Source organism: Chlamydotis macqueenii, chromosome 2 (genome assembly GCF_036417535.1).
Source record: "Chlamydotis macqueenii isolate bChlMac1 chromosome 2, bChlMac1.mat, whole genome shotgun sequence".
Taxonomy (NCBI): domain Eukaryota; kingdom Metazoa; phylum Chordata; class Aves; order Otidiformes; family Otididae; genus Chlamydotis; species Chlamydotis macqueenii.
The window spans coordinates 39,697,408-39,723,000 of NC_141557.1; the positions used below are offsets into that span (position 1 = coordinate 39,697,408).

At 38.5% G+C, this 25,593-nt stretch overlaps 1 protein-coding gene across 2 annotated transcripts in view; it reads right to left on the reverse strand.

Moving 5' to 3' along the window:
- Window positions 1-25,593, reverse strand: part of ZNF385D (zinc finger protein 385D) — a 439,137-nt gene that overhangs the window by 147,246 nt on the left and 266,298 nt on the right. The window contains exon 1 of one of the 2 annotated variants that reach the window (XM_086742664.1): window positions 24,396-24,581. The exons of the other annotated variant lie outside the window; for it this stretch is intronic. Coding sequence (XP_086598790.1) covers window positions 24,396-24,417 — 22 coding nt within the window. The 5' untranslated portion in view covers window positions 24,418-24,581. Of the gene's footprint in view, window positions 1-24,395; window positions 24,582-25,593 lie in introns of those variants that run through there. 2 annotated transcript variants of the gene reach the window in all.

Genomic DNA, 25,593 nt, shown 5'->3' on the forward strand with positions numbered 1-25,593 from the left:
AGACATAGGTTTGATGGACGGACTACCGGGTGGATAAGGAGTTGGCTGGATGGCCGCACTCAGAGAGTGGTGGTCAACGGCTCAATGTCCATGTGGAGACCGGTCACGAGTGGCATCCCTCAGGGGTCCGTGCTGGGCCCAGCCCTGTTCAACATCTTTGTTGGCGACATGGACAGTGGGATAGAGTGCACCCTCAGCAAGTTCGCCAATGACACCAAGTTGTGTGGTGCCGTCGACACGCTGGAAGGGAGGGATGCCATCCAGAGGGACCTTGACAGGCTGGAGAGGTGGGCCCGTGCCAACCTCATGAAGTTCAACCAGGCCAAGTGCAAGGTCCTGCACCTGGGTCATGGCAATCCCAGGCACAAATACAGGCTGGGCGGGGAATGGATTGAGAGCAGCCCTGAGGAGAAGGACTTGGGAGTGCTGGGGGATGAGAAGCTTAACATGAGCAGGCAATGCGCCCTTGCGGCCCAGAAGGCCAACAGCATCCTGGGCTGCATCAAGAGGAGCATGGCCAGCAGGTGGAGGGAGGTGATTCTCCCCCTCTACTCTGCCCTGGTGAGACCCCACCTGGAGTACTGTGTCCAGTTCTGGAGCCCCCAACACAAGAAGGACATGGACCAGTTGGAGAAGGTCCAGAGGAGGGCCACAAAGATGATAAAAGGGCTGGAGCACCTCTTCTATGAGGACAGGCTGAGAGAGTTGGGGCTGTTCAGCCTGGAGAAGAGGAGGCTCCGGGGAGACCTGATAGCAGTCTTCCAGTACCTCAAGGGGGCCTACAAGAAAGATGGGGAAAGGCTGTTTAGTAGGGCCTGCTGCGATAGGACGAGAAGTAATGGTTTTAAAATAGAGGGGGGTAGATTTAGATTAGAAATTAGGAAAAAATTTTTTACGATGCGAGTTATAGAACACTGGAACAGGTTGCCCAGAAAGGTGGTGGAGGCCCCATCCCTGGAAACGTTCAAGGCCAGTCTGGATGAGGCTCTGAGCAACCTGATCTAGTCAGGGATGTCCCTGCTCCTTGCAGGGGGGTTGGACTAGATGACATTTGAAGGTCCCTTCCAACCCTAACCATTCTATGATTCTATGATTCTATGTCAGAGCCTCCATGAACCCCACAAAGTATCACCCCTTTTTCCCATATCTAGAATTTACTGTAGCCCACAGGAAACACTTTACCAATTAAAATATTTTTTATTATTACATTAAATAAAATGTACTGAAAACCATGATCTGAACTTCAGTACTTAACACTGTCTAGCAACGAATTCCACAAACTCGCTATGGGCAACGTATTCTATGGATTATAAACTGCACAAGGGCAGAAACTAAGCTTTTTATTTTAGCAACATGACTTACCTAACTGAGCTCTTCAGAATTCTTTGAGGTTTTATTCCAGTTGGTCAGACAAATTTGGATGATTTTTTTTTCCCTATTGGAAGCTATTGGATCACTGAAAATTAAATGATCCAAAATGATTGTTTCACTTTCTGTAAAGTTCTGGCTGTTTCTAATAAAAGAAAACAACCAGAAATTGTCCAATATGGCCACCTTGCTTACTACCAGCTTCCCATACCAAGTACCAGCCACACCAGCTACCACAGAATCAAAACGGCCAAGACTGCCAGCATCATGGCTTTGGAGACTACAAACAAGCAAAACACCCATGAACCACAGTTCTCTTCCCTCTTGAGAATGGAGGAGCTTTTAGTTTCTATTTGCCTTACAAAACAAAGTCAAATGTTAAATATCCAGCAGCTTTATTTTTCGCCACACAATTCTGGTAGTAATTCTCAGGACATTTCTACATGGCAAGAGGTTATCCTTGCCTTTTCCCTAGGAACCTAGGTCAGATAGTATAAGTCACCTGCTCACAGCTCACATAGCAATCTGTAGCAGGTTAAGGAATTGAGCCCTAGGTCCCTAAATTTAGTGTTCTGAGCACTGCAACATCCTTCTGTAGTTTTAGTTTAGCAGTGAACTGAACACATTTTCACTCAGACTTGAGTAATCTCACAATAGCAAAAACAATGTAAAAACCTATTTTTCCTTCCCAACCATAAATGCTAAAGGGAAGATGAGTTGACCAATGAGTCCATGTCTGCACCAATAATTCTGTTTACTTTTGGCAAACTATATATTCTCAAGGTCTATTCTGCAGTTCCTTCCCCTGCTGCTCGTGTTTTACACAACTTTCTGCTTTCTTTCGTAAGAAAGTGAATCCAAGGAAGTGAAAAGCTTGCCTTGCCCAGAGTGAGCTAGAAATATATACAAACATTCCTACCATCAAGCCAGGCCAGAAAAGTTGGTCCGTACATCAAAGCAAAAACAGCTTTCCCTTTTCTTCTCATGACCATATGGTCTTCATCTTGGCTAGCTACTCCCACATGAAGCAGTTACCCACAGTATGATTTCCTACAGCTGAAATATTTACATTTAGACTTAAGCTAAGGTTCATCTTGAGCTGTGTGGGAGCACAGGTGTTTTCAGATGAGCACTGCAATTTAAAGAAGTTAGTGGAAAGGCACAGTGTCACAAATGTGCATTTCCCCAAAATTGCAGGTACAATAGTTGTAGTTTATCCCTTGTCACCACACAGTTTCTCACTCACCCTCCCCCTCCCCAGTGGGATAGGGGACAGAAATTGGGAAGAAAGGAAAACTCGTGGGTTGAGATGGAGACAGTTTACTAGAATAGTACTGGGAAACTACAATAATAACAGAATATAATGATATTAATATATACAAAATGAACAATGAACTATTTCTTACCACTCAATACAGCCAATACAGCCCTTCCCGAGTAGCGATCATGGAAACCAAGCAGCAAGCAAAGGAGCGAAAGGGAGCCAGCAAGGTAGAGGGGAACAATGCCAGAAAGTGAGAGGGAGAGATGATAAGAGATGCCCCTCCCATAGGCAACCCCGCTTATATACTGAGCATGATGTTTATGGCATGGAATACTCTCTTTGGCCAGTCTGGGTCAATTATTCTGTCCATCTTTCTCCCAGCTTCCTGCATCTGCACATTAGAGAGAGCTGGAAAGCTGGACAGTGTCCTTGGTCTCATTAACAACAACTCAGATCATCACGGTGTTTATCAACATTCTTCACATACGAAATTCAAAACACACTGGCTACTGAGAGGAAAATTAACTCCATCCCTGCCGAATCCAGGACAACAGTGCTTCTCTACAGCTTTCAGCAGATAAAGAAATTTTCTGACAGTGCTAAACTGACTGCATCATTATTGACTAGTCCGTTGTGGATGTCTCCTAACCAGCATGTCAGACTATGTGGTTAGTAGCTCCCACTGGAGAGCTACTAGATCTTACCAGAGTTAACTAGCTACGGGCCCAGTAAAAATATTGTTACAAACTAAATGGATCTAAATACTGAACGACATGGAAGAAGCTGCTGAACTGCATTAAGAATTATCCCAAAGTGTGCTCCCCAGGATCACAATCTCCCAACAGATCCTAACCACAAAGACTCAAAAAAATCCCCCACCATAAATACATAAATTAAATAAAGCAAAATACAAGCATCAGCCAAGTATTATAAAAATCACATTAATTTTAAAGCTTTACACTTTTTGACATTTAAAAAAATCTTTGACCTGGCATATTCTGCGGTTGGATTTTTCTGATGTTTTTATAAAGGTCATGTTTATGGTATAATGAGCACACATTTCCAAGGGTTATTAATCAGAAGAACACTGTATTGCAAACAGATTTTCAAGGAATTTTTCATTTTTATGATGAATATATTAGTAATTCTTAAAGTGCCATTTTTCAAAAGCATGCTTGGGAAAGAAATAAGTATTAACTTCTGATGTCTTTACTAATAATGAAACAAGCACACAACTGAGACAAATATATAACTAATACCATGAAATGGACACATTCCACTAGCAAACGCTATGAGGAAAGGGCTGTGCAGCAATGCCTCTTCCATTTAGCAGTGGGAAAGCTCAACTTCACCAACTTTTATTAATAATTCACTGAAAATAGTTTTTATACATTTTTAACTCCATAGTGCAAGAGTAAGTGGAACAGAGGACCACTCTGCTCTTCTGCTAGCTGTCAAACCTCTACTATTTTATTGACTAAGAGAGATGATTGATAAGACAGACTTGGGAAGTGACCAACTTAGGAGAAGGATAGCAGAACCTGAGCCAAAGGGGCAAAGTCTGTCCAGGTCAAAACTAGGTCCATGGAGAGAGAGGAGGAAGGGAAGGAGATAGAGATATGCATAGAAAAAAGAGTGATGGAAAGTCTCTGGTTATGTAGATACACTTGGCTGTTGGTCTTACAGGTAGCACCCAATAACAGACATGAAAATACCTCCATGAGTCTATGCCTGTGTTGCATGGACTGTGGCAAGATTCCTCCCCCGAATTAACCTCACAATTTGTGCGTACATAGGACGTCTTCATATATATGTACATAACAAAAATGCATACTTATTGAAATAAAACCATATTTTTCATTCTTCTTTCCTATGCATAAAGACATAAATGCTTACACAATACATCAGAAAGTATTACAGTCTCAGAATTTTTATTCAGGAAAAAAAAACCACATATATGTTTAAAACTATTAGGTTTATGGTCTTTCATAGGTAGGCAAAAAAGTAAGTGGTATAGTCTCTTGCTGAACATTGAAAAAGTAGAATGGAACTAAAAGCACAGGATTTCCAAATGGATAGTGATCATGGTTTAACTCCAGCTGGCAGCTAAGCACCACACAGCCACTCGCTCACTACCCCTCGGAGAGATGGGCAAGAGAATCAGAAGAGTAAATGTGAGAAAACTTGTGGATTCAGATAAAGACAGTTTAATAGATAAAGCAAAAGCCGCACACACAAGCAAAGCAAAATAAGGAATTCATTCACTTCTTCCCATCAGCATGCAGGTTGTTCAGCCATCCCCAGGAAAGCAGGGCTCCACCACACGTAACTGTTACTTGGCAAGACAAACATCATCACTCTTAACGCCTCTCCCATTCCTTCTTCTTCCCCCAGCTTTATATTGCTGAGTGTGACATCATATGGTATGGAATATCCCTTTGGGCAGTTGGGGCCAGCTGTCCTGGCTGTGTCCCCTCCCAAATTCTTGTGCACCCAAAGCCTACTCACTCATGGGGTGGTGTGAAGAGCAAAAAAGGCCTTGACTCTGTGTCAGTGCTGCTCAGCAGTAACTAAAACATCCCTGTATTATCAACACTGTTTCCAGCACAAATCCAAAACATAGCCCCATACTAGCCACTATGAAGAAAATTAACTCTACTGCAGCCAAAACTAGCACAATACTGAGCACAGACACAGACATAGACACAGTAGACAGAAGTGAGTTTTAAAGGACAGGCTCTCAGACATAAAGCACCATTCGCTTCACGGCGGCTTCAAAGATACTTAAGACAAATTATACATGATATCATTATTTTTTTCTGTATGCATTCCTAAAGTAAAAATACTTCAAGTTATTTGACTCAGGAACTTTTAATACCAATCAAATACCTGATTTCCCACTTTGAATGAACTATCTGAAGTTCTTAAAGAAAAGTAAACCAAAGCAGTGAACATCAATATCTTTCACACTATTCTTTCTCAGGATGTAAACCCAGAAAAATCTATTAGATCATGTGGCCTGATTGTCTCTAAACCCCAGCCAATTACCTTTCATAAAATTTCTGCTACATTTTAATGAAACTAAACCAGTTCAGTCCTCAGGAAAGCGAGCTGTTTGTGGAAAAAAAAAAAAAAAACACAAGGGCCCAAGGCTCTATCTGTGACCAAGACTTTCTCAAAAAAGAAGCTGATGAAAGTTATACTAGCAGGGAATCCACGTTTTGCATTGAGAAGCAAGGCAAAGAAACAGCAGACAGTTCTTGGCATTCTACTGTTCCCACAGAGACAAGGAAAAGAGGCATAAAATGTTTAGTTAACTGTTAAGTTTGAGCTTTGCTAGAACGGAATTTTATGCCACCTCAAAGCACACATGCACTGTGTCCAGCAATGACTAATCTCTGGACTTTCAACAGCAGGTAATTAAAAAAAGGTGAAAAAAAGGCCAATCGCACTCTGGGGAGAGGAAAATCTTCCTAACTCCTGCTAAGTATTTCCCAAATACCTGAAGACTTGATCAGAGTCATTCCCTTCAGCATTAAGCAGTTGAGGTCAGCTCACAACATGCTGTCTTATGGAGATATAAAATCAGATGTTGCTTTTTTACCCCATTGCCCAAAATTTAAGATTAACTACAGTTATTACAATATAGCAAGTTGGGCAGGCACATAAGACAAAAAGTAGGCACATTAACAAGATAGTTGCCTTCCAACATGAAGACACGAGTCATTTAATTCACCAGAAATTGCAGTTCATCACTGACTTTCTTAGAACCTTTTCTTTGCTCTACTGATCAATATACTGGTCATTCTTCCTCTTCCTTTGTCTGACAAAGACTGGGGATGCAAATGATTAGCAGGCTCTGGACTGCAGTACAGACTTTTGAGTTCAGCAAGGTGTCAACCATGAAAGCAGAGCAGGTACTGATAAAGCATAAGACCCTCAAGATGATGTTAATTAAGCGCAGTGAGTTTGCATCAAATTCAGGAGGGGGAAAAAAAGAGAGGAAAGAAAGGGAAGCTAAGGGGAATTAAGAAGGCAGCAGGCAGAACACTAATGGAAAGAAATGAATGGGATGTTGCAAATCAATGGGAGAAATTTGAACCTTGGCCAGAATCAATTAAACAGATGTTTTACAGAAATTCTATATCCAAAGATTTAGTTTTAATAAAATTTAAATAGGACGTTATAACATACTTAAAAAGTAATAGTTGTGTAACTGTATTGTATCTAGAAAATACTAACATCATTGCCAAAAACTATTTATTGCAGTCACACACTGCTCTTGTGCAATCCAAATGATTTTTTTTTTTTCATTTTTAAACAGAGATAAATATGTGCCATATGATATCCTGGAAAACAGTTTCTAGGTTTCAATTCACAGTATATCCTGATGAATAAATATTTTTATTTCTTTCCAAAAACTGCACGATTGTGCTTCCAGAGACACAGTTACAATCACGAAAATAGCTACTCCATAAACTCCTAAGTCTCTATATTAAAAAATTGCCAGCAAAAAACCACACCATGAGGCAATATAACAGATAAAGATATATAAGAAAGTTTTATTAGGACTAGCGAAGAAAACATTGGTTTTCCTATCTACGACAAATATCATATGAACATATTTTATATAGTGTTCTGTAAGAGCATTGGCCCATACATACTAATGCTGTGGAGCTGGAGTTGAATCCAACTCCCTGCAAATCAGAGCAGGGAAGACTGTTAAAGATGCCAATGAAAAGTGGTCCTGCAAATATTTTATGGCACAATGAGCTCCTCCCGGCATCTATGGTGGCAGACTCAAGCATCAGTGCTTAGAGCCATCAAAATCTGCTTCTTGGTGAGATTCCATGAAAATTCATATTTGAGTTACACTTTGAGCTGCCAAAAAGAGAACAAAAAGGAAAAAAAAAAAAAGTACAAATTCCAAAGGCATGAGGACTTGGAATAACAGAGTTTGACTAACTCTCTGAACATCGAAACGCTTCACTGCACAAGCAGGCTACCTTCGTTCTCACCAACAGATCCCAGCCATGACCCTTCTGCAGCAGAGAAAAACAAGAAAAATCAGACTATGCTGAATTCACTTTTATAAAGTTGTCTCTTTATTCTCTGTCATAGAGGACCAGTTTGAAACTATGTTTTATGCCAGTAAGAAAAAAGAATCCCATCTCCCTTGAATCAGGCTTTGGTGTTGCACATGCCCCTGCAATCACAAAGTTATGGATAACTAATCATAACTATTCTTCTATAGCATTTTGGCTGATGCTTTGCTTCAAGATGACATTGCTGGTGAATAGAACAGGAAGAGAAAACACTGCTAAATTTATTTTTTTTCTGTGTTGCAAAGTTCCATCAGAATTTATTTTCTCTGCAGATCCATATGAAAGCTACACTCTCACATTTATTTATTATGGAAGCAAATTCTTACAAAAGTTTCAAAAATTGAAAGAAATTAAGGTCCGTATTTCAATAAAAGGCTTGTATTGAAGCCTGCTCTGTAAGTCCACAATGCCTCAGGAAAATATCCAATAGTTCGGCTGTTGACTAACTGGGGCTACTTGCAAAATAAACTCCTTTTTGGAGCAGTTTAGATTTGTGTAAATACCTATTCACTTCACGAAGGAATTTAGCTTGGGTTTCCAGCAGCCCACAAAAATTCCTTGACCACAGGGCTAGTGTCTTTCTGGGAAAGTGAACATGTTCATTTTCAGTGAAGAAGTTCTAACAAAATGGCTATTTATAAAGAAAGGCTACAGAAACTTAAATTTTGGCAAGCTTATACCTGATGGACCTGATTTAGGCAAATATTTTGAGAGCTGGAATACACAGCAGTTAGTAGGTTGACCATCCTTTTCTTGATACTTGTGAAAATGCTGGCAGGTCCATTTTTTTTAATATATCTTTATGTAAAACATGCCTGTAATTAAAAAAAAAGTTTTTCAAGGAAGGAAAATTATCTTCTGTTATTCTCTATACGTGGGGGGAAAGCATCACTGCTTTTGCAAACAAGCCACAAAGGACAAAAGAAATTTTTGTCCTATTTTCCACAAACACAGGCACGTCAGGCCCAATTTATCTAATGCATGACATGTTGGATGCTCCAGGCTGCATCCAGGGAAATAGATAAAGGCATGTCCTCCACAGATTTAATGAATGGGAATCCCTGCCCCTGGCTAATGTAAATTGTTCTTGTTGGTGAGTAATTCTATTGATTACTATCCAGTTGCATTTACACACGTACACATAAGAGTTTTCAGTAATTGACCAAAAACTAAAAACCTAACCCAACAATATTTCGTATTTCTTTAAGCTATATGAAATTATTTATGATTTTTTAGCTTTTCTGTATCCTATCCAGACATATCTTAAGAGCCTTTTACTATCATGTGACATAAAATTATTCCATGGCAGATCCACATGTTATTATTCACTCCATTCAGAACCCTTTCCTCACCCAAAAAGCTAAGAAATGTTTATAGATTCAGACACAGATTTTGTCATAAGGTTTCCCAAGTCAACCACACAGATTGTAGCTGTAAACAAAAGGCTGCAGGACAGTATCTTGTGTATCTTTGGCTATCATTTTCTATAAGAGAATTTCTAAAGGAGAGGAGAAAAAAAAAAGAAAGAAAGCAGAAAAAGGAGAAAGAGAGAGGAAAAAAAGAGAGAAAATAGTGTGAGAAAAGAGTAAGAGAGAGAGAGGAGAAGATAAGAAAAAACAAAGAGTGGTGCTATAAAAAGTGGCAAGGAATGGTCTGCATACCAATGTGCAGATTTCATTGCTGAATAGGGATGGCAAGGCATGGTGGAAGGAATAAGTACTATTCATCTGCATTTTTACATAGGTCAGGAACAGCCTGAAAACTTTAAAGAAAAAGGAAAACTATAAGAGCTCAAGTAATAATACCTTTTCTGGTGTGCTCTTCAGTCAGCCTAGCTATGTTCTGATCCTCTATCAAGGCATCTTAAAATGTTATAATCCCTGTCCTAGGAACTAAACATAGGCATCAGAGATATGAAACACTTAAATAACATTTTAAAGAGCTCCCTTCTTGCTCATGCAATCACAGCGCTGAGAATATTTACTTATAGCCCTACACAGCTATTAAAATTTCACTTTGTGTGCAACACACTCAGGTTACAGATTCACCAATTTTGCCTTCACAGTTGCTCATGGTCTAAAATTCAGCATTTCTTGAACTAACTATAAATATATCTAAAAACAGGCCTAGTATAAAAAGAAACCACCTCAAACATTTAAACTGATTCAATTCAAAGACTATCTTTCATCTACTCATTACTAAAGTGCTCAAAAAATTTCAAACCTTAGGAATAACACACTAAAATTGTCACTCCACAGCAAAAAGAAAAAAAAAAAAAAGAGAAGAAAAGTCTCATGTCTTATTTCATTTTTAAGCCTCTATCTGCTAGAAAGATAAAACAAACAGAAGAACTAACTAACTTTCGTTCTGCGATGTAAAACAGTCATTTGAGAGATGCTAAAGCAAATGTGGTTTTTTGCAGGCATTGCTACTAGGCCTTGCAACCATAATACAATAGAATACAGTACCAAGAGGAGAAAAATTCCTGTGCAGACTTTTCTGATAATCTGTGTAGATCAGAAGGATCAGAATCTTGCAGCTTCATAACGTGAAGTCTAGCTATTATAATTCCAGATGTTATTGAGTATGTTATATATGAAAGTATTTGCTCTGATCCTCTTAATTCCTTGCATTGCTTTGCTTTGAGTATTTGGAGTGAAGTTATAATCATCATTTGACTTTTTTGCATCACAGTGTCTTACATGTACCTAATATTTTTATTACTTTCTTCATATTAAAATGGAAAAGTAATCCACCCAATTTAGGCAACAGACATTTGTTTTAATTAAGTTGTGTATCAAATACTTGAAGTGATTTCTCAATATGTTTTTATTACTGAAGATGAGCAAGTCTTCCCCCTCCAAACCCTACCACTTTTGGATTTCAATAAATCTGGTATGTTAATCTGATTAGAAGAACCTTACAAAATCTAGGAAGCTAAAAGGGCAGGGTAAGTGCAAAAAGCCTTCAATGGAATCATATGTTGACAAGTTGGATCCCTCCCTCTGAGCTCCCACTCTACTGCTAAGGAGTGGAGGGAGCCTCACATACTCTAATCATCTTTGCTTTCCATAAGAGGTAATCTTACAACACATTTCCAAGAAAATGAAATTATATTAAACCAGTGAGGCGAGCCAACCAATTGTCAGATTGCTATAGAAATACAAGGATTTACTAAGCCACAGACAAACCTCAATCCTGCAAATACTTTTGCATGTATTTAACTATTCCAATCCCTCCCATCAGTGGAATGACATCAGAAAAGTTAATTCTTTTTTAATTCATGCATGCAGAAGTAGAGTCTATCTCTTGTTTGCATGACTCCATCCAACTAAACATTCAAAATGTTCCATAACAATGAGTTTTAAACAAAGAGAATTGCTATTCTACTAAAAAGGAATTAAAATGTTACTAACAGTGCTCAATTTGAAGGATGAATCAAAACCCTGAATACTTGACCCACATCATCATATACAGGAGAGAATTTATTTGCATAATCCAGAATTTGGCACTACTTTCTTTAAAAAAAGACAAACCCACAAAACACCAAGATGCACCACATAAGAGAAATGCATCACAAAACTGTAAACATAACATGAAAATGAAGGTACTCTAAGCATATTGCCAAAGACTCATTAAGACTTCCATCTTTTCTTTCTGACATTACATCTTTAAAAAAGAACAGGATTATCCCAGAGACAAGCACATACTTCTTGGATCTAGAAATGGCATTTAAAAAAAAAACCCTAAACTTACTGAAAAAAAAGGCAGTGTGTTGAGAAAAAGAGGCCTATCTCTCTCTTAGTATAATTCCAGTGAGTTAAACAGAGTTACATTGGATATTAGTTTGACCTGTGATACTAAAGGATAACTATTGTAGCACACTATCTGTTTAATGAGAGGTATTAATTCAAGCAATGAGGCAATTTTGCATGCAAGCCTCGAATAAACCTGAAACCAAACACACCTTTCCTGTACAAGGGTTGCCTTCCAAAGCCTATGCTCAAGCCAATTTTGCAGATCTGGAGTTACAAGGAAACATAAATCACCTGATTCACAGCAGAGTGGTTTGGGTGTTTTAACAGGAAATGCTGAGGGAATTTCTGCAGATGTGGGCCAAACCATAACAAAATTTAAGATTTGCACACTCTTCTTCAGTCCCAAACCACAGGGGCTGCTGGCACAGATCTTGTGTCTATGTATCTGCATTAGGCTGGGACATTACACTTCCTGCTCTTCTAACTCAGACACAGGGTATCTGCAGCTTCACAGAGCTTCATTTATGCATTACACAGAGATTTGATTTAGCATCCAAGAAAAGACTCTACAAACCTGTATTTCTGGCTATTCTGTTTTACTTGTACTTGGGGAGAACACGTGGTAATCTTCTCTGGATAAAGACAAGAGTTTAAGTGGAGAGTGTCAGGATTTCTTTATTACACTCTTCAGACAGCTAGATTATACTTAAAATTGGGTTAAAACACCTTGAGCACACACAGCTGTTTGGTGTTGCTATGTAGATTCTGTTGCTACCACATGTGAAGAAAAATCCACATTTTATTTCTCACTTAACCTACCATTTAAGTCCACAGAAAGCATCAAATTACTCAGGTGTTCAGCTACATGAATATTTGCAGATCCAAAAGTGGCAAAAGTAAAATGGATCTCTCTGTCCAGGGTCAAGCATCAACCACATTAACAGAACTGTTAAAAAGTGCTTAAAATTGCATGTGGAATAACCTTGCAGCAGGGACAAAAAAAGAAGGCAACGCAGAGTTCATATTTAGGTTGCCCCACTGTGTACTGTTTAACACTGATTTTTGTAGAGCATTACCAAGGCCAAGTTTGGTCTTGTTACTAAGTTAGTAGACTCAGACTATCAAGACTGGTGCAGAACCAAGAACAGCAAAAAGAGACTTAGAAAGTCAGCATAATTCAGTGTCCGATGGCTTGAAGTGAATAGGCCACTTGCTCTTGGAAGTATAAGCTGAGAACTTGGTTCCCACCAGATCGTCTCTTTCTAGCATCAGTAAGACCCTTCACTGTTTTCTTACAACTTCCTCTGCAGATATAAGCAGAGAAGCCTTTTTTTTTTTTTTTTTTTTTTTTTTTTTTAAGGCCTAGAAAGCCCTTTCGTGTTAAGTTTGCCGACTCACATTATTTCAGGTTCTTTCTCCTCATTGAAAGCTAGGAAAAGGTGGCATGAGCTATTGCTTGGAGAGCTACTGCACACTGAAAAAACATGTAGGGCAGTGGATGCACATAAACACCTGAGGGGACTAGAAACTTTTTATCTTGTTTTACATGTTTTCCATGTAAATTTGTTTATGAGACTATCTTCTTAAGTTATTGCTCTTACTTTAACTGCATGGGTAATGGCCTCTTATTAGATGTGATTTAGTACAAAATTTTATCTCTTTCCTCCTAAAATTCAGTATAAATTTCAAATTTGCTATTTATTATAACAGTATAATGTTATGTGGCCTTTCCAAAACGATACATTCAAAAGTCAAACCGACATTCTAATTACAAATCAAAGTTTCCTTGTCACTAGAAATTCTTACCCATACACAGTTTTAATACACGTCCGTTCAACAGCTCCGGGCACACAGTTGGAAATGTTAAAATCTTGGAGACTAGAAATGAGCTTCTCCCACATGCAGCTTTTTCTGGCTGAGCTACAAACCCACAGAAATGATAGCTTGGTATGATTTGTGGTCATAAACTTCAACAGAGCTGTATGAGATGATGCTCTAAGAAAAATGTTAAGCCTCCTCTGCTTGTAGTAGGGAAGAATGAACCTCAGCTTTTCCTTACTGCTGCTTAACTAGTGTTGAGTCTGTTAACTGGAGAAGAATCACCATAAACTACTAAACTATTCATTGAATTATCCTGATCTCTTTAATGATATTGCCAATAATGTGCCTTAATGAGACAAAAAAAGGCATCCTGGTTCAACAAATCACTTGAGATATTGCCCCCTTGAAACTGAACAGAATTTAAATAGCACTACTGTGAATCAAGAGACATTCTACTTCCCCTGTACATAATCAGGAAAGCCTGCAAAGCCCCATCCTGTCCACACAGATGAACTCCTTGCAAATGTAAACCTAAAAAGGACAGTCAGGGTAGCTTCAAGGTTTTTAGGGTTTGGTTTTTTTTTTTGGGTTTTTGTTTTTTTTTTTTTTTTTTTTTTTTTAATAAGAATGGGAATTGATATGAACTTATGGATGTATAGAACTAAATAGTTCAGTTGACTTAAAAATTTCATATTATCATTATTGGCATTCATAACTCGGTAACAGAAATTAGTAAGAGCAATAATTACTCAATTTTCTTTGCACTTGAGACATGCTTGCTAGCTTCTGGAAAAGAGGTTGGTGGTTTTAAATCACTTCCTGAAAAACAAAACAATCAGCATAGCTTTCATCACCTGTTAATTCTGGAGCCATCAAAGCTCAGGTGGACAAGGGAATTGATGGAGTCTTCCCGTGCACATATGCAGAGCTCCTCTGGGAGCATGGGGAGCACGGGGAGACCTGCGGCAGCACGGTCCCTCCTGCAGCTGCATCTTCCCATAAGTGGCATTCACCACACAACGCCAATGCAACTCAAGTTATCCAACTGCCCAAGTTCATGTTTCCATCACATTCAGCGCCTTTTCTGGCAAAGAGGGGCATGCCAGCATCCTCCACCCCCAGATTTGCTGCCCAAGTGGCTGATTTAAGATTTTAAAGAGCATTCAATTCACAGTTGAAATTATTGGAGATATTAAACACAACTGTTACAAATTATTTGACAGTCACCTTAATTAGACTAGGTCTGATTTAATATTTTGAGCACAGCTGAAACTCCTACTTTACTGGGGGCCATGGAAGTTTCTCAGCATGTTAGGTCCAGTAAATTAAATTGAGTTCAAGCAAATCTATTAACACAGTCCAACACTTTCCACAGTTCATTACAAATAATAATTACTTTCTGAAAACTTCCTTCTTCAATACAAAGAACAGATCTGACTCAGTAAAAACAGTATCAGTGAGGAAAGCTCCATTTTTGATGAAAGATTCTTGAACTTGCAAGAGCTTTGTTTTGTACCTGCTAGCAGTTGCCATACATACATTGCATCAACAGATTTCAAAGACAGCCCAACTTCTTTCAGACAAACCGTCAATGTTCTCTCAACCAATATACTATCAAAATCAGCTCCCTGCATTATTTACTAGAACTGAAGTTAGCTACTTAGACCAGAGAACCTGCAAAACTGGAGATCTGCCTATCACAGGTACCTTGGAAAGATTTCTTAAAAGATTAACTTAGCTATTATTTTAAGGATTCTGTAACAACACTAGCCATCTATTATTGTGAGCTTCCTAGAAAGGGATAAAAATTTAGAATGAACATTACTACTTCTTATCTTTGTTATTGGGAAGATATTAGCTCAGCTGGGGTTTCTCAAACATTCATCATTTATTTGACGATATACTGAGGTCAGATGCCACCATTTCTGTTTCTAGATGAATCTAAAGTCAGCTTTATATTGCTGAAAATATGCTGGCATGGCTTTTAACATAAAAACTCCTTTAATAAGTTACAATAAAGTATCATGCAACTGGTATTTTTGTGAATATACCCGTTAAGAAATCTTCCTACTAGACATAAACAAAAAGCTTATATATATATCACATGAACGTTCTTAAAATAAACTGAGGGATATTTTAGGAGCATTAATTGTTAACGTTCTTTCAATGCTAAGTATAATCAAAGACTGCCTACTTGAGATAGTTCTGTGCTGCTTTTCCTCACTACATTGATTCGTTTGGGTATATTTAACCTAGAAAAAAAATCAAGGCATAGAAGAATAAGCAACAAAAATAAATCAATGTTCTACACATCTGTATTGTCTTTCTAAGATATGTAGAGTTGTCTGTGTGTCCACAGTGACGCGTAGCATCATCATTCATTGCCTCCACAAGGTTAATTTCAGGCTATTTAAATAAATTTTCTTCCCTGTGTGCTGATGACAGCATGTGATGACAATTTTGCTTCAAGTTAGTCACTAAAGGCAAAATAGAATGGTTTTGTTCAGTCATCGTGGTGCTGCTAGTATCATTTTGCTGCAGCACCAGCACACCACAACGCTCTACCTTCTGCCTGCTTGCCTTTCTCTGCCAGCAGTTTATACACCTTTCACACACTCTAAGGCTTTCCACAATCCAATTTCAATTGTATCTCCATTGTTAGAGAGATTTAGTGTTGCTTTGATTTTTTTTAATGTGTTTTCAGCCTTTCTGTGTTTGTTTATTACATTCAGGAAGTTTATTCATGCGAAGGAGTGTATCTGCTTGGGCTGTTTATGTGTAGTAATGTCTCTCATTATGGCCATTAGTTCTTTTTACCCTGAAAACCCGCATGTATTGGGAAGGTAACCTATTGCATGCACTGTTAGAGTATGTAGAGCTAAATGCTAATGGGAAGGATACTCGCCTCACATATACGGATCTGACCACAGATAGGCATTTCTACAAGGCACCGTAATTTCCATATGGCATATCCAAAGAGATGTCAGATTGTCCAGCTGCCACTGAACCCATAGGAACCCAAATAGTAAGCTGGTAGGTTTGCCAGCTGCACCTATGTAAAAAGATATCTTATGTTCTACAAAAATATTGCAAAGAATTAAAAAAAAAAAAAAAAACTAAAATAAAAAAAAAGACAAAACCACCAGGAATCTGTGAACATATTGAAAATTTTTACTTCAACCCAATTGAAAAGAGTTAATTCAGATCTTTTCTTAGTAAAGAATGAAAGAGGAGAGAAAAATCATACTGTGTGGACCAATGTAATTTCCAAGTCCTCAGTGCTACTATGGTTTGAGCCAATAGAAACTAAATGTGTTATTAGGAGGTTAGTGCAACTGCCCTAGCACTGCATGTGGAGAGAAGGACTAAATAACCAGTTTTACAAGGTAGACAGACTGTGGTCAGGATTGGCGAGACAAAATGTTTGTAAATGATTACATCATGTCTTGAGCGCTAAAAGCATGCACGGATACGAGAAATAATGCACTACAATGGCTACACAGCACCCAAGTTCATGTGGCTGCCAAGCCATCAGCCAGAGAGGGAGACAAAAAGGGAAAGGATTTAAATATACCTTCACATATGCACATGCACCATTTTATAGCCCGTTTGTCTTGACAGACTTTATCCTTTACAAACACGGGGAACTGCAAATTTAAATAGGAGGTTAGGTAAGGTTTTACACATGGTTGTGTGGTTTTGCTTCTTAAAGAAATAAAAATGGCTACTGAAAATAACAGATGCTGCATGAAGTGTTGAAGCAAAGATATTTTTTTTCTGTGCTACCTAGAAGCAAACAATCGCATGCAACTTCCACTGTTGAAAGATTTGCTGCTCGCAGCAGCACAACTTAACAGTAATAATAGAAAAAGAGAGAAGTGGTGTGCTTGCTATGTAATAGTCGCATATCTGGTAAACTAAATGCTCCTGGTACGTGGCTGGTTTTGACAGGAGGTGAGTAGATTGGCTTTCACAGGTAAATATCAGCAAACAAAAACTAATTTGCTAAACATTGCACTACAGAGACAATAGACCCTCAGGTCATTACTGAAAAATGACTTGGCTTAGCAAGAAGAGCACTGATACCGCTTGCAGTGCCAGGACTGGCTTCCTTCCCACCTCCTCCTTCCTTGTGAATTCACAATTGCAGATCTTGCCAAGGTTCTGTGTTTTCTGACTTTTTTTTTTTTTAATTCCATATTGATCCCTGGTGTGCAACGATGGGTAACAGTATTGGAAAACACAGCCATTATCTCCCTCTGCCTTCATAACTTACTACATTCTATAGTAAACAAACAGAGTAAACAAGGTCAACAAGAACAAAAGAAGCTGAGAAAATTTTCATGCCTTTCATTTAAATGAACTGTACTGTCCATCAGCTTTTTCAATTAAGGTATAAAAGTAAATACATAGGAGAAAACCACTGTGAAGTAATAATCCAAAAGTAAATTAAGCCTAGCTTTTTTCTTTTGTTCTTCAGAAAGCAGTTTTAATATTCAGAGACGATTTTCTAACATAAACCCACCTTTTAGGCTCTATCTTTTTTCTGAAGGAGAGAGTTGGGAAAGAGACTGCCTGTTTTGCGTTCTAGAAAACAGAACGCATAAAAAATACATAGCATAAAAGTTACCAACACAACCCAAAGCCCTTTGAGATCCTAAGTATATGCTAAAATTTCAAACGGCCATACTCAGAGTTAGCAGACACTCCCAGTCAATCTCATTTTTGTATCTCCTGTAACTGCTTCAGAGATGAAGACACTATACATTACCAAACCCCAGGAGCTTTTCAAGCTTTACTTGAAAAGCAAGTGGTACATTACGGCTTTACATTCTGAAATCTACAGGGACTATAAAACAGAGTAAATTAGTTGGCTGGGTAATAAAGCCAGGACCTGATCCCATAGTGATGAAAGAAATTCCCATGATTTCCAAACAACTGGTTCAGCCAGCTAGCTGAAGTATTAAAAAGAGAAACAGATTGATCTAACCTTAGCTTTTTAAAATAGTTGTGACCTTTGCCAAAGCAGAAATAGAAAAAAAAAATAATTAAAAAAAAAAAAAAAAGAGAGAGAACAAGTGCTTTTGTTTAAATGCTCTAGATAAGGACTGAAGATGTATTATCTTTTTTCAAATCTAAAGAAGTTTTAAATGGATATAATTTTAAGCATCAAAAGAGACAGAACATATTATCATAAATGTTAACAAGAGGCAAGGGTGTATAGTAATTGAACTTTCATAAAAGCCTCCCTTACAATTCCAATTTCAAATTACAGTTGCATTTTCTTATTTCGCATTTGATCCAGACCCTTGGCAACTTCTTTAAGCTGTCATACCATGCTTATGATGGGAGTAACTCTTTGTGGTGCATATGTACAAAGCACAAAAATAAAAAAAAAAAAGTATTGAGGGAAAGTGTTCATGAGCATCAGACTGATGAACTGAAAGTAGTGGTCAACAAAACAGGCAAGGAGGTCTAAATATATAAGCATGCCAATAATGCACCTTCATATATTAGATTTTTCACCCCTAAGTAGACTTTACAGTAACGTATAGCTAAAATCACAGAGAATACAAGCTGACCTACAGAATGTGGCTTTGCCATATAATGACTTAGGTCTACAACAGAGCAAAGCTTCTTCCCACTTTCAACCCCAGCAATTCGATTCAAGTACATTCTTAAACACTTCAGGCTTTGGTATTTCCAACCTACCTCTTTTGCTGCATTTTCTCTGAATGTTAGCAATCATCTATGCAATTTCAGCTGCAGAACTAATCTTTGCAGTATATTACATGTAATAGCCCCTTTTAAAAACTGAAGCCCTTATGACCTCTACTGCATTGCAAGAATTTTTCAAGATCTAATAGCAAATTGAAATATTTATCAAGTCCAAAATATATTTCTTCTTTTTCAAGTGCCACCATCTTCTTTAGTGCAATGAGAGGCAAAAGCTTTGAGAGGATTCCTGTAACCCGATTAACATTTTTGTAATTGCAAAAATTTCTAGAACTGCCACCAGGTTATAAAACAAAATCAAAATAATATGGAAGGATATTTGGACACAGTCACAGAGAGGTAGAAGCCATATGACTCAGAGATAATTCTGCACTCAAAGGCTCTCATTATTTTAAAATATTTTATAAAAATATTTTATATTAATTGTCTTTTAGGAAAAAAAAAGATGAAAAAGGACAAACGCGTGACATCGTAATGAAACTTTTTAAAGTTTGGTTTCTACTTAACATTCTATTTCTTAACAGAAGCAAGATATTTGTTAAGAAGGGATGCAAAATTAGATTCCACAGTTATCCCAAGTTAAAACACGTACAGACACACATTCACATGCATGTGTGTGCTCACGCACACACTTTCTGTGGAAGGACCTTCAGCTGAAGCAACTGTGATCTAATCTGCTCTAATGAAGCAAGAAACCATTAATTCTGATTTTGGCATTGGAGCAATTCTGCCACCCACAAGAAGTGTAACACTTGGGAATGACTTTTCTGTGTGTGTGTGAAATGGTGAAATCACCCTTTACAGCAATATACTGGATATATTTAAAGGTATTTTAGATGAACAGTTTCTCTAACAGAATCTAAAGGGGTAGAATCTAGCACAGAGCAGGTTCTGTAAATTCAAACAGGATTTTGAAATTATTGTTATAAATACATGCATTAATGATTATTCAGTGCAAGATATGAACTTCACTGCCTGGGAGGCTGTAACATTCCAAGTATAAACACAGGCTCCTGCAGATTTCAAGATCATATACACTGGCTTGCTCAGCTGAATTCTTCTGTCACATACAGCATCCATTATATATTAACTACACTTTCTTATTACAGATGGTTGGTGATAAAATATTGTTCATAATCCAGGATCTGTGTTTCTCAAAACATTTTAAAAGCGTAGCCTTATCATCACCGATTCATCCTGCCTTAAATGAAGACAAACAGAAATGCTACAAAAGGCCTCCACAGTGTCTAACCTTGAAGAAAATATAACCTAAAAACAAACCGGTGACAACTAAATATTTTCACTGAACCGCTGAAACAGGTTTTGTTGGTTGGCTGGTTTGTGCAATGTGTATTTTCTTTAAAGAGGTGGTGAGATTTGGGGGGCGGGGGGGGGGGGGGGGTATTTTTTCTTCCATGACTCACTCAGCATGAATCTCTTCTACAAGAAAGTGTTCCAGAAATAAAAAGTGATACTCAGAATAGTACTACATATGCAGATGAACTACTACGCTTTACAACATTGACTGAAAAAAACCCATAGAAAACAGCCAATATGCAAACAGAAAAGTGATGGCATTTTCAGGCAAAAATAATTTGGTTTTCCCCTTAACAGTTCTATTATTTTATCCTAGAGGATAAAATATATAGAATACACCTCAATATATTAGACTTCCTATATAATGTAAACAGAAACATTGAGTAGTTACTTAAAACAACAATAGGTCCACAGGGGTAGGGAGGGAAGGAAAAAAAAAAAAAGAAAAAAAAAGAAAGTACAAGGTTCTCTCTTCCCCCCCCCCCCCCTTTTCTTTGTAAATTTTATTTTTAATTCTTTTTTTCAGTTGTGCTTCTTCAGTAAGGGTAAGGTATGGTGGCACACAGTGGAGCATTTTTTCAGCAGTGGGGGTGGAGGACTGGCTTCCCTCTCAATTCCAGTCAGGGTTTACCGAGCCCTCAGGACCAGTGCTCACTGTCCCATAACTGCAATATCACTGCAGCGTCTCCCCCGGTTCAACAACCATCACGTATGGTGCCAGTGCATGGCAAGCACCGAAAAATCTCCCCCTTCCTCTCTCAAACTGCGAGAAGTGCTTGACCCAAACAGAGTGGCCACCCAGCCCAAGCGGTGGCCACGGGGGCCACACCACGCTTGCAGGGCAAGCCAGCTTCCGCGAGCCACTCACACTGCTGGGCCGAGGAAGGCAAGATGCCGGGGAGGTGGCCAAGCCAATGCAGCAGCGGCCAGAAGGACCTTTTAAGGTAGGGGTGGCAGCAGCCTTCAGCTATGGCCATCGGACACAGCAGAGCCCTTGCATTGAGCAGGACTGGAGAAGGTCCCCTGCTATTAGTGAGCAACGACAGCGCTATGGCAGTGACGGCCACCCACTGTTTCTCCTCTCGGAGCTGCTGAGAACGGTCGTAACTGACTTTTATCTTACATTAAATTATTAACTCGATGATAACAGCAAGCGGAAGTTGCTTTGGGGTAGGTATGTACATTTTCAAGTCCAAAACATCTACCTATTAAAACACTAAGCAGAAATGTATTATTTTCATTGGCTTTTGGCTTACTCTATAAACACACTACATCATTTTGTAGGATTTTTATTATTATTATTACAATTCCACATTTCTGTTCAAGTCCAAATGATGAATGCAAAACCAATACAATAAGTAACAAATGTATCCACGGTGACTAAACAACAAACTCTAAAGCACAGCACCATAAGTGAAAATTAGCAGTTACTGAAAGCACTCCATCAAAATTCCAGTGCAATGTAAAAGAAAGGCTCATGCAATTAGAAGGGTCACAATAAGTTTAATTATTTGAAGGCTTGGCTCAAATAGCAGAACATAAATTATCTCAGTCCAAAAACTTCTGGTAGGCTACAGGTTTAAAAAAAAAAAAAAAAACCAAGAAAAACTACGACTGATTTCTGAATTTACTAACTTTTGTCTGTGACCGTTAAGAAACTCACTTCACCCATTAGCACTTGCTATGGAAGAATAATGTTTTCAAAGGGTTAGGTCTTACTTTCAACAGTAAATATTCCAGTATTTATTTAAACCTTAATGCTATACACATGCATTCCCACTATGCTACCTTACATCAGCAGCAATCAGATAAGAAGGCCCAGAAAAACAAGCGAGATGCATCCAAACATACAGAAATGCTTTTTCTTCCCTTCCTATTCTTTAGGTGGCCCAACAGTAGCACGCAGAGGATGAAATACCACAGAATTCTCTACTAATATTGAAAGGAATTTTTTTTTTTCCTGAGAAAATATAAAATTGTGCTATTGTCTATGTGATAGTTACAGTAATTTTAAGTCGAAGTAGGTGCGCGATGTATGCGGTCGAGCTTTTTCATCCAGTTCTGTGCAATACTGCTTTGTGCAATAAGTGTTACAACAGGGACAGGTGAGATTACAGACGCTCCCGGTTCTCACAGACAGAGCAAGAAAACACCCAGAACAACCACAGGTAAACACTATCCCCATTAGCTCATGCTTTGTTATGCGAAAGGCAGAAACCAGAACATTAATTTAAAACTTAGTATCAAAGGAATTTTCAGACTGAACAAAGCAGACTGAGAACCTGCCTAACAGAAACTTTCAGCTCTGCTCTCAGAAGTGAAATTTCCTACAAAGCAGAGAGAAAGCACACTCCGGTTTGTTCCAGCTGAAAACTTGTGTTGCACCAGAGAACAAGCAAGCACGTGAAACAGCCGTTTGCACCAGAAAACAAATAAGCACGTGAAGCAGCGGTTTGTATTTTTTCAAAGAAGTAACACCAAAATAAGTTCTATCACCATTATGTGTTTCTGAAAATTACAAACAAACAAACAAAAAAGGAATATAAAATTGAGTACCATACAGCTAACATATACCTAATACTCTAATCTATATAACCTCAGGAAACCATAACTTCTAATCCTAGTCACACAGGCAATTGTTGCAAAACTGACTGTAAAAAAGAAAACCCATCTGGCACTTGCAGTGATACTAAAGGTAGAAAAATAACCTAAAACAGATTAGCAAAAAAATGAACCTATTGCCACATTTTTTAATGGTAAAGAGACTTAATCCAAATTATTCAAACCTAAAACCAAAATGCTTCTCTATTCTTCCTCAGCCTTTGGAAAATGTAGTAAAGCTAAAGCATCACAAATTTACCTTAAAAAGGGACTCTGAAAGGTTCTGACAGCTCAGCCAATTTATATTTTTTCTGTTAGGACAGTTTACATCAAAATCAATCTGCTTTCATAATTGATGGGTTTCACTGTTAAAGACAGCTCCTACCAGTATTTTTAATTTTATGAATATAAGAAAATAATGCTTAGCGTGTCAGAAAGCATAGTGCTTTTGTGACAAGGCTCAGAACATTACAAAAGTTCTTCTCTTAAAGCTTGAAGTGAACTCCTGATTCAATATTTAATGAAACTGAGAAAGCTGCTGAATGTCCCAGAAATCCTCCAACTCTGCTCTGTGTTCATTCTTATTATGTTGCTATAAATTAACACTGAGGCTAGACAAGATTTCAAGTAGCCCAGAATAGTATTTTTCCATCACATCACCAAATTTTCTGTTTTATTCTTTTGCTATTTAGCAGCACAAACTTGCAGCATTATATTGCAATTGTACATTCCAGCCCAGTACTGCAGCACTACAGTGCTTAGACATAGCTCTACGCTCCAACATGTTTTGAGGGTATGCAGCCAGCTCAGCTGTAAGCCTAAGGAAGATTTCCATCAAGCAACAAAACTAAACTCCGCACAAATATTTAACAGCTCTCAGACGTGTAAAGGCTTAAAATAATATGCATTTTGTGGTATGCTAGAAGCCAACACCACACCAGTGATCTGCATAATGCAGAGTACTTGGCAAACACACCGCTGCAAATAAAGCATTGTTTCCCCTTTCTAGCTTTGAATTCTTCAAACTAAAAGCTGAATGAAATACTGAGGCTTACTGTGCCTCCCCACCACAGACAGTGCAGTAGCAGCTCGCCCATTACGTTAAGTTCGCCTAAAACTTCCCATGCCTCACAACCATTTCTCATCCCCTCTCGGCAGACGAAACACAAGTTCATATAAAACAAACCTAGGATGAGTTCATCCTATCTGGCTTATTTTTCGAGCTGCTAAAACTACGCGGTAGCCCACTCAAACAGAAAATTTCCCAGACAATGGAATCCTTTCAAACTGCACAGCCGGCAGGATTCCCCAGTTGTCAGTTTTAGGTGCGTGCCAGCACGAAACATTCTTGAATCCGAAATTTATAATAATCGCTCCTATCGATAATGTGAGTAGAAGCAGAATTACATCACCGTTAACACTTACCAAAATACATTATGTTTCTCATTAATCATGCAGTCAGGATCCCACCGCTGTGTATTCAGCATTAGCTCCCGCGCAGGGCTGACATCTAAAGCAGAGCTCTTTCATTCTACATTATGTGGAAATTTCCCAGCGCAAGAAGCGTGAGCGAGCAGTGTGCCTCCTCAGGATGAGCGCTTTGCAGGCAGTCTTATCCCTGATACAATCCCTGTCTGATTTAGCGTTTACTCTGGCTGCATGCTGCACTGCCCATTCTTACTGTAATCTGACTCCTCCTTCTGATGTCCTTGCTGTGCCTGTGACATCAGGACTAAGAGTACTACAAACAGATCTTTTCTTTAACGGGCTCACAATGACGTGCTCTAATATCCTGGTTAACCTAACTCCGTCTTGGGGGGGGGGGGGAGGGCAGGGGGCGGAAAAGCCCTTCTAAAACCGTATGTATTTTTTTTTCCTTTTTTTTTTTCTTTTTTTTTTTTTTGGCAGCAAATGCGTTCAGTGACATAACGTACTCAATTACATAATAGATGGGAAAGACAAAGCTTATATTGTTAGTGTGTTTTTCTTATAATGAGAAGTCCTGAGCGCCCCGATTCCCTCACTTCAGTAGAAGATAAAGACCCTTGGCACTTTGCAAGATCATGTTGCCACAGGAATTTTTTTTTTTAAATCAATAGCTCAATTTCAATAAATTATTTTAACTCAAATGTTGGATAAAGCTCAGCCTGTTTCTATTTTTTAAAAGTAACTGACAAATAGGTAGTTTAATTTCAATAGAGCTGAACTGTTTTTTTAAACTATGATTTATTCACATGAATAACAAAGCACAAGAACGGGAGATAAATGACAGCGAGGATTTGTAATGGAGTTTACAACCTTTCACCCTCCAGGTCTCCGGTTCTTTTCCAGCCCAGGTTGATAAGTCATTAGCAGCTGGTAGCTATTTTATTGTTCCGTGACAAATGGAGTGGTCCTAAGTTTGTTGTAAATAGGTCCCTACGCAGTCCTTGCTGCTATATGAACTAGCAGCAGCTTCAGAGGACAAAAGAACAAAGAAATACCAAAATACGCTCCATCATCTACATGTAGTACCTCAGGATGGATCTGATACATACTGGCAGGGCAGTGTGGTGAGGATGACGTGGTCTGTATTTATGCACGTGTTATGCTTCTTCTGTGAATCAATAGAGAACACTGGTTT